This window comes from Pelophylax lessonae (genome assembly GCF_965119305.1).
Source record: "Pelophylax lessonae genome assembly, chromosome: 10".
Lineage (NCBI taxonomy): Eukaryota > Metazoa > Chordata > Amphibia > Anura > Ranidae > Pelophylax > Pelophylax lessonae.
In genome coordinates this window covers 204,466,495-204,478,847 of record NC_138777.1, presented here as the reverse complement: position 1 = coordinate 204,478,847, position 12,353 = coordinate 204,466,495, and the positions used below count along the sequence as shown (strand labels likewise).

The 12,353-nt window shown below is 46.9% G+C and overlaps 1 protein-coding gene across 2 annotated transcripts in view; it reads right to left on the bottom strand.

The window, feature by feature from the left end:
• LOC309565794 (dynein regulatory complex subunit 4-like) overlaps positions 1-12,353 on the bottom strand; it is a 69,936-nt gene that overhangs the window by 45,965 nt on the left and 11,618 nt on the right. For both annotated transcript variants that reach the window (XM_082270789.1, XM_082270790.1), the window contains exons 4-7: positions 6,372-6,578; positions 5,477-5,531; positions 5,156-5,361; positions 1,456-1,623 (exon numbers count right to left, since the gene is read on the bottom strand). In XM_082270789.1, coding sequence (XP_082126915.1) covers positions 1,456-1,623; positions 5,156-5,361; positions 5,477-5,531; positions 6,372-6,578 — 636 coding nt within the window. The remainder of the gene's footprint in view (positions 1-1,455; positions 1,624-5,155; positions 5,362-5,476; positions 5,532-6,371; positions 6,579-12,353) is intronic.

Here is a 12,353-nt window from a genome sequence, read left to right as displayed (position 1 = left end):
GTGCGGCTCCCCTGTACACCTGGATAGGAGGGGCGGTGGGGGCAGCATGTAGAGAAATCGCTGTCCTCCTTTTTCCTTCTGTAGCTGCAGGAGGAAAATGGAGGAGATTGGTTCCTCTGTATGCTGCCTGTCTCTGGGCCCCTGTGTGCTCAGTCCAATGCTATGTGATATAAATCTTCACAGAAATCCACTTCCAGTGAATCCCTAGTGTCCACTCTACCACCGCAGAATAGTGTTTGGTGATGTCACTGCCCCGCTCACATGACGTGTTACGGCCAATAGGGACTTTCCTAAAAGGTAGGAGGTACACATTACAATTTAAAACTAGGAAGAAGACGCACCAGCCTAGAGCATTATTGTACAGGACTTTAAAAAATAATAGTAAAACTCTCCATTATACTCACAAGGAGAGAATATTCACAGGCAAAAACACAAAGCAACTCCAGACGTGTGCCAGTCCAATGGGCACAGCTGACGTGTTTCGAGGGACTTGCCCTCTTCCTCTGAGCCCGTGAATATTCTCTCCTTGTGAGTATAATTGAGAGTTTTACTATTATTTATTAAAGTCCTTTACGGTAATGCACTAGGCTGGTGCATCTTGTTATTTTTCAATTTTAGACCGAAGAGGACAGCAATCCTTTGTGCATCCATTTGTGGTCACAGTTGTTTATGATCCTAGGTGGTCCTATTCGGGGATGCATGGTGGAAGTTCTATCCTCTGATTCCCAGGAAGACAGGACCGCCATGAGCGGACTTTGGTGCTGATTAGGAGGTACATATATCAAGGTTGTAAATGCAGCGAGGGAATTATAATTTTTCTTTTGGAGACATACATTCCTATTGGCCCATCATTATAACGGTTTGCCTCATTGGCCATCAGCAATGTTTGGGAGGAGTTAGAGGTGGGCAGGTTTTAGCACTACCTGGAAATGCCTAAGGTTGGCCTGATTCCCAATGGCCTGATCTCAATGGCCTGATCCCAATGGCCTGATCCCAATGGCCTGATCCCAATGGCCTGATCCCAATGGACTGATCCCAATTGACTAAACTCAATGGCCTGATCTCAATGGACTGATCCCAATTGACTGAACTCAATGGCCTGATCTCAATGGACTGATCCCAATGGCCTGACATTCTAACAGAAGGCGGACGCTGAAAGCCACTGCATGAAAGTACAGGAAATTCTAGGTACATGCTCTTCATACCTGGCAGAAGCTTGTTTCTGATTGGTAGGCTAACGAGATGACTTTAACCCCAAGTAATAGAATTACTTGAAGGGTGAAAAACAGGGCAGGATGGTGAGAAGTACAAATCGATTGAAAACTCAAGCACTTCCCATATACATTGTGCGTGTTTCAACTGAGTATTTAGCTGTCTGCCTGGAGTTCACCTTTAACATTCTAACAGATTCCATAAGACTGATACAGATATTCTTTAATGAAATGTAAAGCTTACAGCCAGGGATGTCTTGTCCTTATTATAGTTGGCCAGTTTTCTCTGCAGTTCTGCCACCTCCTCCCGAGCCTTCTGTAGAGGTTCATTAAGTCTGCGATTCTGTAACTGGAGGTCAGCCATTTCCTTCTCCAGGCGGTCTTCCTTCTTCCGCATGTCCTCCATCTGCTCCTGTGAATCGGGAACACAATAGGCTTTATTTGATGGAGAAAAGACAAAGACAAAATTCCTCCAACCAATGGACTATTGCCCTCTCTGTCACCACAGGAAAAACCCAGCTACGGCTTGAATTTCAAAGTAAGTTTAGCAATAAAGTGAGCGTATATAAATAAATATTGTATAGTGACATCTGTGATGTTGTTTGGATGTTTCATTTTGAAAGCATAAAAGGTTTAGTGCTGAGCAGTGCGGGGTGTACCAGCATGGCCTCCGCTGAGCAGTGCAGGGTGTACCAGCATGGCCTCCGCTGAGCAGTGCAGGGTGTACCAACATGGCCTCCGCTGAGCAGTGCGGGGTGTACCAGCATGGCCTCCGCTGAGCAGTGCGGGGTGCATCAGCATGGCCTCCGCTGAGCAGTGCGGGGTGCATCAGCATGGCCTCCGCTGAGCAGTGCGGGGTGTATCAGCATGGCCTCTGCTGAGCAGTGCGGGATGTACCAGCATGGCCTCTGCTGAGCAGTGCGGGATGTACCTTTTGGAGATACAACAGCTTTTAGCTTATCCGATAAACTGCAGTTCACAAATAGGACAGTAGATGTCGCGTACCAGCATGGCCTCCGCTGAGCAGTGCGGGGTGTACCAGCATGGCCTCCGCTGAGCAGTGCGGGGTGTACCAGCATGGCCTCCGCTGAGCAGTGCGGGGTGTACCAGCATGGCCTCCGCTGAGCAGTGCGGGATGTACCAACATGGCCTCCGCTGAGCAGTGCGGGGTGTACCAACATGGCCTTCGCTGATGTCTGCTGTACCATGTACTGGTATGAAGAAGTCTCTTCTCCTCCCCTCACCTCCGATATGTGTCTGCTGTACCATGTACCGGTATAAAGAAGTCTCCTGTTCTCTTCTCCCACCACCTCCCCCCCCCCCCCAATATGTGTCTGCTGTACCATGTACTGGTATGAAGAAGTCTCCTGTTCTCACCCCCCCATATGTGTCTGCTGTACCACCATGTACTGGTATGAAGAAGTCTCTTGTTCTCTCCCCCCCCCCCCCACATATGTGTCTGCTGTACCATGTACTGGTATGAAGAAGTCTCCTGTTCTCTCCTCCCCCTTCCCCCCCCCCCCGATATGTGTCTGCTGTACCATGTACCGGTATGAAGAAGTCTCCTATCCTCCCCTGATATGTGTCTGCTGTACCATGTACTGGCATGAAGAAGTATCCTGTTCTCTCCTGCCCCCACCCCCCCCTGATATGTGTCTGCTGTACCATGTACTGGTATGAGAAAGTCTCCTGTTCTCTCCTCCCCCCATCCTCCCCTGATATGTGTCTGCTGTACCATGTACTGGCATGAAGAAGTCTCCTGTTCTCTCCTCCCCCCACCCCCCCCCCCGATACATGGCTGCTGTACCATGTACTGGTATGAGAAAGTCTCCTGTTCCATCCCCCCCCCGATATGTGTCTGCTGTACCATGTACTGGTATGAGGAAGCCTCCTGTTCTCTCCTCCCACCCCCCCCCCCCCCCAATATGTGTCTGCTGTACCATGTACTGGTATGAGGAAGTCTCCTGTTCTCTCCTCCCCCAATATGTGTCTGCTGTACCATGTACTGGTATGAGAAAGTCTCCTGACGAAGAAAGGTATTTATAATTTTACATTTTTTTTTTATATCTATACACAAATGTTTTGCCTTTTATATCTGATTTAGCCCTCGGTCACACCGGTACAACTTCGGGCACGACATACGACTTACAAATCGTACCTGAAGTAGAATCGAATGTGTTTCTTTGGCAGTGTCCTAATAGATACGATTTCGAGTAGTACGATTTGAGAAGTAGTTTGCCCTCGTTCATGTTGAAGCGATTTTTCATGTGATTTAACAGGTCAATCTCAGATGAAGTTGCACGATTTCAAAGCCGTGTTCTGTGTGAACGAGGGCTTCATGTATGACTTGTTCAGGTGTTCAGCACGATTTTACTGCCACCAACTATAATGTGAATCATACCTGTGTCTATATCAGCACTGACCCCCCCACATCTGCATTGGAAAAACCGTTAAGCCAGCTACTGTCACAATCTGATTGCTCAATCTTACAGTAGTTGCGTCCTGGACAACCAATGGTGGCTGCTGTTGCTGACCCTCTTTTGACAATACCAGAAAAGGAGACCTCTGAGAAGGATGTATGATTTCTGGTCAGTAGCTCTATAGAAGCCGTCAATGAAGGAAAAAGGATGGCAGCAATCTCCCAGTGAGTGATGTACCGGAAAATACAGCTCCATGTTACCCTACCTTCAATTATACACTTTGTAAAAACAACCCATTCAGTTTAAAATAGAAATTAAAGGCAAAACATTTTTGTATAGATAAAAAAAAAAATAAACACCTTTTTTACCCCTTTTAGGATCGCATGACCTCTGTTCTCAGCTGCATAAGGCGCTGGGGGAGGAGTGAATGGCTATGCGGGGGGGGGGGGGGGTAATGTCAGCACAAGTCTCATCATTGGATTAGCTCCCAGCTAGAGAACTGACCACACTGTACTCTCATGCCTTGTTTGGTCAGTATATAATAGGAAAGCAGAGGGACCAGGGATCACCAGAGATTTCACATAAAGGAAGCACTACAAAGAGAACAAGAAACTTCTTCATACCAGTACATGGTACAGCAGACATATATCAGGGGGTGGGGAAGGGTGAGGAGAGAACAGGAGATTTCCTCATACCAGTACATGGTACAGCAGACACATATTGGGGGGGGGGGGGGGAGCAGGAGACTTCTTCATACCAGTACATGGTACAGCAGACACATATCGGGGGGGGGGGGGGAGAACAGGAGACCTCTTCATATCAGTACATGGTAGAGCAGACACATATCGGGGGGGGGGGGGAGAGAACAGGAGACCTCTTCATATCAGTACATGGTAGGGCAGACACATATCGGGGGGGGGGAGAGAACAGGAGACCTCTTCATATCAGTACATGGTAGAGCAGACACATATCGGGGGGGGGGGGGAGAGAACAGGAGACCTCTTCATACCAGTACATGGTACAGCAGACACATATCGGGGGGGGGGGAGAGAACAGGAGACTTCCTCATACAAGTACATGGTACAGCAGACACAAATCGGGGGGGGGAAGAGAACAGGAGACTTCCTCATACCAGTACATGGTACAGCAGACACATATTGGGGGGGGGGGGAGAGAGAACAGGAGACGTCCTCATACCTGTGCATGGTACAGCAGACGCATATCAGGAGGAAAGGATGGGGAGGAGAGAACAGGAGACTTCCTCATACCAGTACATGGTACAGCAGACACATATCGGGGGAGGGTGGGAGGAGGAGAGAACAGGAGACTTCCTAATACCAGTACATGGTACAGCAGACACATATTGGGGGGGTGGGGGAAGGAGAGAACAGCAGACACATATTGGGGGGGGGGGGTGTTGGGGGGACAGATTCTTTAAAAATAAACCCCTATTATTCTATGTTTCATTTAGATGAAGTGGGCTGCTTTGGTATATAATGGAGTCTATACTTCCTGTCACTTTACCTTAAGTGAGTTGATTAGAGCCAGATTATTCAGTGTGATGTCATTGTAGTAATTTTTGATGTCACTGAAGGCCTTTTCATGGTTTTTCATCAGAGTATTAATTTGTGTGTTCTTCCTCTCCTCCACTTCGTGAATCTCCGTCTTCCTGCGCAGATCCAGCTCATCTCGCAGAATGCGCATTTTCTGCTCGTATTTGTTTTCGATTTCTGTGAATGGAGTTGGGGAGATTGTGGCGTAAGAGCTAAGTATATGTATATAAGTATAAGTATAAGGTGTGCCGCCTCATTGTGTGTGAGCGTTCTGCGCCATCACAGTACTGACCTTTCACTTGTCTCTCAAAATCGTTCCTTTGCCGCGTCATCTCTTCGTCTTGTTTCTGCCAAATACAATGAGAAGCCATTAGAAATGTAACAACAAAAACCTCAGGAATACACGAGGAGTCTGTGAAGGGGATTTTCTGTGGGGATAAAGGCCCCTTTCACACATGTGCGACTTGTCCTGCGACTTGGGACTACAAATTAGCATGACAAGTCGTACCCCATGATTTCCAATGAGTACCGTTCATATCTGTGCGACTTCAAAGTAGTCCCTGCACTACTTTGGTCCAACTTTGATGCAACTTGTGGTCCGCAGACCTCCAGATTACACAGGGATTGCTTCAAGTCGGGTCAAAGTGTGAAAGCGGCCTTAAAGCAGAGTTCCACTCAAAAGTGGAACTTCCTCTTATCTGTCTCCCCCCCAGTGCCACATTTGGCATTGGCACCTTTCGGGGGGGGGGGGGGGTACCTGTTTTTGACAGGTGCCCTGTCCCCACTTCTGTCGGACCTCGCTGCGGCGAGGTACATCAGAAGTTTGGCCCCCTCCTTCTCCCTCCATTTCTAGTTCAGTACAAAAGCGCAGCGTGCGTCGCGCATGCGCAGTACAGTAGGGACCCGGCTGTGAAGCCGCAAGGCTTCACTGCCATGTTCCATTACCGGCAATGGTGGTGGCAGCTCCCGACAGCCAATGGAAACATCCGCAGCGGTGCCGACATCGCTGAATTCCAGGACAGGTAAGTGTCCTCATATTAAAAGTCAGCAGCTACAGTATCTGTACAGTGTGTAGCTGCCTACTTCTAATTTTTGGAGGGGGTGGGGGGGGGGGGTGGAACTCCGCTTTACGGTGAACAAATGTTTGCAGCTGAGAATTTAGCTTGGCTCCATCCCCTTTCTCTTACCATTTTGAGATTCTTCAACACCATCTCATTGGCCAGCTCCTGCTCCTTGATATCCACCCGCAGTCCGCGCATATCTTTGCGTAGTAGGCTCTCCTGAGAGTGGTGATCCTGATGTGCCAGCTTCATAGCAACGCTGCCCTCTGCTCTCAGCTCCGAGATGTTGTTCTGATGCTCATATAGGAGATGCTTCACTTTCTGCTTATATACCTGAAAAGGACAAGAAATATCAGTTTGTTCCTCTGTGTCCATGTGCCTAGTGAATGTTGAGTGTCTTTATAATTATCAATCAGCTGCTGCACTTGCAGGGCTCTAATGAGGGAAGAGGCGGGGTCTGCACCCCTTTACACGTGGTTTCCTGTTGGGGGTTTCTCACTAAAAATGATATCTGTGTTGCAGGGGGAAGCCCAAAATCTAACTTGTATCTTAGTGCAGACTTCTGGGGAAATCAGTGAGCCAAGCACACAAGCAGGAAATTACATTTCTGGGGGGAGGGGCCTGTATACCATCTGTGTACAGAGCGCCTCCAGGTGGCCATATTGTATTTTACAGAAAATGACAGTGGCTGCAGATTGGAAAGGAAAGGGAATTTTTAATAACATTCAATTACAATATGAATTGTGAAGAGATTATCTGTTATATTATTTCATTTTTCATTTTTATTTGCTCATTGTTTCCCTATAAAAGTGGAGTTACCCTTTAAAGTGGCGCTAGCATCTGTTATTTTTTATGTTATTTACAGACATGCTAAGAAATGTGTAAATGTAACACCTCCGGGTATTTATTACCCCCCATAGAGATCACCGTTCTACCCCTGACAATTCACAGATCTGCTTTTCTCTCTAGAAGGACTGAGCTATCTTTGTTCAGGCATCATCCGGGGTTATCACTAGCGATGGGCTCAGGTGTGTTCGGATCAAGTCTGCCAGGAAGCCGGCATTGCACACCCCCAATCATAGGCAGTGTGTGTATGTGCATTGTACACCCCCAATCATAGGCAGCGTGTGTATGTGCATTGTACACCCCCCAATCATAGGCAGTGTGTGTATGTGCATTGTACACCCCTAATTATAGGCAGTGTGTGTATGTGCATTGTACACCCCCAATCATAGGCAGTGTGTGTATGTGCATTGTACACCCCCAATCATAGGCAGTGTGTGTATGTGCATTGTACACCCCCAATCATAGGCAACGTGTGTATGTGCATTGTACACCCCCAATCATAGGCAGTGTGTGTATGTGCATTGTACATCCCCAATCATAGGCAGTGTGTGTATGTGCATTGTACACCCCCAATCATAGGCAGAGTGTGTATGTGCATTGTACACCCCCAATCATAGGCAGCGTGTGTATGTGCATTGTACACCCCCAATCATAGGCAGTGTGTGTATGTGCATTGTACATCCCCAATCATAGGCAGTATGTGTATGTGCATTGTACACCCCAATCATAGGCAGTGTGTGTATGTGCATTGTACACCCCCAATCATAGGCAGTATGTGTATGTGCATTGTACACCCCCAATCATAGGCAGTGTGTGTATGTGCATTGTACACCCCCAATCATTGGCAGTGTGTGTATGTGCATTGTACACCCCCAATCATTGGCAGCGTGTGTATGTGCATTGTACACCCCCAATCATAGGCAGTATGTGTATGTGCATTGTACACCCCCAATCATAGGCAGTGTGTGTATGTGCATTGTACACCCCCAATCATTGGCAGTGTGTGTATGTGCATTGTACACCCCCAATCATTGGCAGCGTGTGTATGTGCATTGTACAACCCCAATCATTGGCAGTGTGTGTATGTGCATTGTACACCCCCAATCATTGGCAGTGTGTGTATGTGCATTGTACCCCCCTAAATAAATTGGGGATCTGCCCACCAACTGCAGCCATGTTGGGGGAGGTTGGGCTGTCTCCCTCTCATCTGTTCCCCCATCCACCCATTAGCGGCCATGTGCCTCCAGTGTGAGGACACTAAATTAAGAGTGTAGGACTGCAGATTTAACAGGGTGCCGTGAAGTGGCTCTGCAGCTTTCACATGCGTTTGCAAATGTGTGTCAACTAAACCCCTGTTCTTTGTACCAAGAGACAGGTTTTATTTGGTTGGTGACAGACTGGAGGGTGAGTACATCAGACTGGGGGCTGGCTGACTTTCATGCACCTCTTACAATCCTTCAACCTCATTTTGTTTCTTGTTATAGGGATGGAGACGCCGGGCAACACCAGCTTGGGTCTCATTTAAAGTCCCACCTAGTCCAATATGTTTAAGCAACCAGGGATGGAGACGCTTTGCTTACAGCTTGGTGCCTCATATAAAGTCCCACCGTGCGATTTTCGTGCGTTTTTGGTGGATGCAGTTTTGATTTGACCTTAGTGTTTTCCGTATACAGGGATGGAGACCAATAGCATGACCTGCTTTTCTCACATAAAGTCCCAAGGAGGAAATTAGGGATTTCAAAGGCAGTGTGCTTTACAGGCCATGCCCCATACATAAAATCCCTTCCTATCTATATGCTGCATCCACCAAGGGGATGGAGGTGTAATGCTTTTCAGCTGGTCTTTTCCAGTTTGCACCATGGTTATAAACCTAATTATTTGAGTCTTTGAGACAACAGCCAGTTGTGGATGGGGATGGGTTGGGGGAGGTTGGGCTGTCTCCCTCTCATCTGTTCCCCCATCCACCCATTAGCGGCCATGTGCCTCCAGTGTGAGGACACTAAATTAAGAGTGTAGGACTGCAGATTTAACAGGGTGCCGTGAAGTGGCTCTGCAGCTTTCACATGCGTTTGCAAATGTGTGTCAACTAAACCCCTGTTCTTTGTACCAAGAGACAGGTTTTATTTGGTTGGTGACAGACTGGAGGGTGAGTACATCAGACTGGGGGCTGGCTGACTTTCATGCACCTCTTACAATTCTTCAACCTCATTTTGTTTCTTGTTATAGGGATGGAGACGCCGGGCAACATCAGCTTGGGTCTCATTTAAAGTCCCACCTAGTCCAATATGTTTAAAAAATTGGGGATCTACCCACCAACTGCAGCCATTGCTAAAAAATTCGGGATCTGTCCACCAACTGCAGCCATTGCTAAAAATTGGAGATCTGCCCACCAACTGCAGCCATTGCTAAAAAAAATTGGGGATCTGCCCACCAACTGCAGCCATTGCTAAGATGAAGGTGTGGCACTCCATTGATACATGCTCTATAATGCAGATTACATAAAACAAAACAAAAAAACCCCAAAGAATTGGGGAATGTAGAAGTGAGACACTGACAGCGTTAACTCCCTAACAGCACAGCATTAGTTTTGGTTGGTGTTGCCCTTTAAGAATTTGGTGCAGCTCTGCTCTTCGTTCCCAATATCTGGAGGAAAAATGCGATTATGATAAATGATGTGCCGGCTCCATATGGCCGACTCTGGATTTTACTCCAGGGAAGTTTTTCTGTTTCCAGGAAATTGCTGACTTAAAGGAGAAGAAAATGTGTCTTGTTTGCAACTCAGAGACTCGCATCCGGATCAGCAAAGTGAGCAATGCAAAATATGGATACAAAACCTCCTTTACAATGACCGTGTCCTCAGATTGTATTCTACAATAATTACATCCTCTGTATATACAGTATCTCACAAAAGTGAGCACACCCCTCAGATTTCTGTAAATATTTTATTCTATCTTTTCATGTGACAACACTGAAGAAATTACACTTTGCTACAATGTAAAGTAGTGAGTGTACAGCTTGTATAACAGTGTAAATTTGCTGTCCCCTCAAAATAACTCAACACACAGCCATTAATGTCTAAACCGCTGGCAACAATAGTGAGTACACCCAAATTGTCCAAATTGGGCCCAATTAGATATTTTCCCTCCCCGATGTCATGTGACTCATTAGTGTCACAAGGTCACTGGAAGTTCAACATGGCACCTCATGGCAAAGAACTGTCTGAGGATCTGAAAAAAAGAATTGTTGCTCTACATATAGATGGCCTAGGCTATAAAAAGATTGCCAAGACCCTGAAACTGAGCTGCAGCATGGTGGCCAAGACCAAACAGCGGTTTAACAGGACAAGTTCCACTCAGAACAGGCCTCACCATGGTTGACCAAAGAAGTTGAGTGCACGTGCTCAGCGTCATATCCAGAGGTTGTCTTTGGGAAATAGACGTATGAGTGCTGCCAGCATTGCTGCAGAGGTTGAAGGGGTGGGGGGGTCAGCCTGTCAGTGCTCAGACCATACGCTGCACACTGCATCAAATTGGTCTGCATGGCTGTCATCCCAGAAGGAAGCCTCTTCTAAAGATGATGCACAAGAAAGCCCACAAACAGTTTGCTGAAGACAAGCAGACTAAGGTCATGGATTACTGGAACCATCTCCTGTGGTCTGATGAGACCAACATAAACGTATTCGGTGCAGATGGTGTCAAGCGTGTGTGGCGGCAACCAGGAGGAGTACAAAGACAAGTGTGTCTTGCCTACAGTCAAGCAAGGTGGTAGGATTGTCATTGTCTGGGGCTGCATGAGTGCTTCCAGCACTGGGGAGCTACAGTTCATTGAGGGAACCATGAATGCCGACATGTACTGTGACATACTGAAGCAGAGCATGATTCCCTCCCTTCAGAGACTGGGCCGCAGCATGATAACGACCCCAAACACACCTCCAAGACGACCACTGCCTTGCTAAAGAAGCTAAGGGTAAAGGTGATGGACTGACCAAGCATGTCTCCAGACCTAAACCCTATTGAGCATCTGTGGGGCATCCACAAACAGAAAGTGGAGGAGCGCAAGGTCTCAACATCCACCAGCTCTGCGATGTCGTCATGGATGTGTGGAAGAGGACTCCAGTGACAACCTGTGAAGCTCTGGTGAACTCCATGCCCAAGAGGGTTTAGGCAGTGCTGGAAAATAATGGTGGCCACACAAAATATTGACACTTTGGACCCAATTTGGACATTGTCACTTAGGGGTGTACTCACTTTTGTTGCCAGTGGTTAATTCATTAATGGCTGTGTGTTGAGTTATTTTGAGGGGACAGCAAATTTACACTGTTATACAAGCTGTACACTCACTACTTTACATTGTAGCAAAGTGTCATTACTTCAGTGTTGTCACGTGAAAAGATAGAATAAAAGATTTACAAAAACGTGATGGGTGTACTTACTTTTGTGAGAAACTGTATACTTCACAGTAAACCACTCTAATAGCACAGCACCAAAATTATCTTTACTCTTACCATAACAAAAAAGCACAAACTTTTTGGTGCAAAAAAGGGAGATATGACTGAGCCCCTTTGGTAACGATCGGGATAATAAATAGAAAAAAACAACAATTAGGTCCATAGACAATCCATAGTACAAGTCCATATGCAGCTCATTGAAGGTGGCAGCTCAGTGTGCAAGAAAGAAGAAACTTGTGGATGGCTGAGAAGGAAACACAAGTGCCATCTAAGTGTAGCATATGAAGTGTAATAACAGCCTAGTAGAAATGTACTCACAATGAGCAGCCTTGTATTGGCATTGAGACAGCGCTGCAAGATATCCCTATATGGCACTAGTGATGTCGCAAACATAAAATTTAATGTTTGCGAACGGCGAACATCGGCAAATGTTCGCGAACCGGCGAACATTGCGAACCGCCAGAGACTTCAATAGGCAGGCGAATTTTAAAACCCACAGGGACTCTTTCTGGTCACAATAGTGATGGAAAAGTTGTTTCAAGGGGACTAACACCTGGACTGTGGCATGCCGGATGGGGATCCATGGCAAAACTCCCATGGAAAATTACGTAGTTGACGCAGAGTCGGGTTTTAATCCATAAAGGGCATAAATCACCTAACATTCCTAAATTGTTTGGAATAACGTGCTTTAAAACATCCAGTGTGTGTATACGATCAGGTATGATGTTGTATCGATCAGGTAGTGTAAGGGTTACGCCCACTTCACAGTGACAGACCAAACTCCCCGTTTAACGCACCGCAAACAGACCAGAACC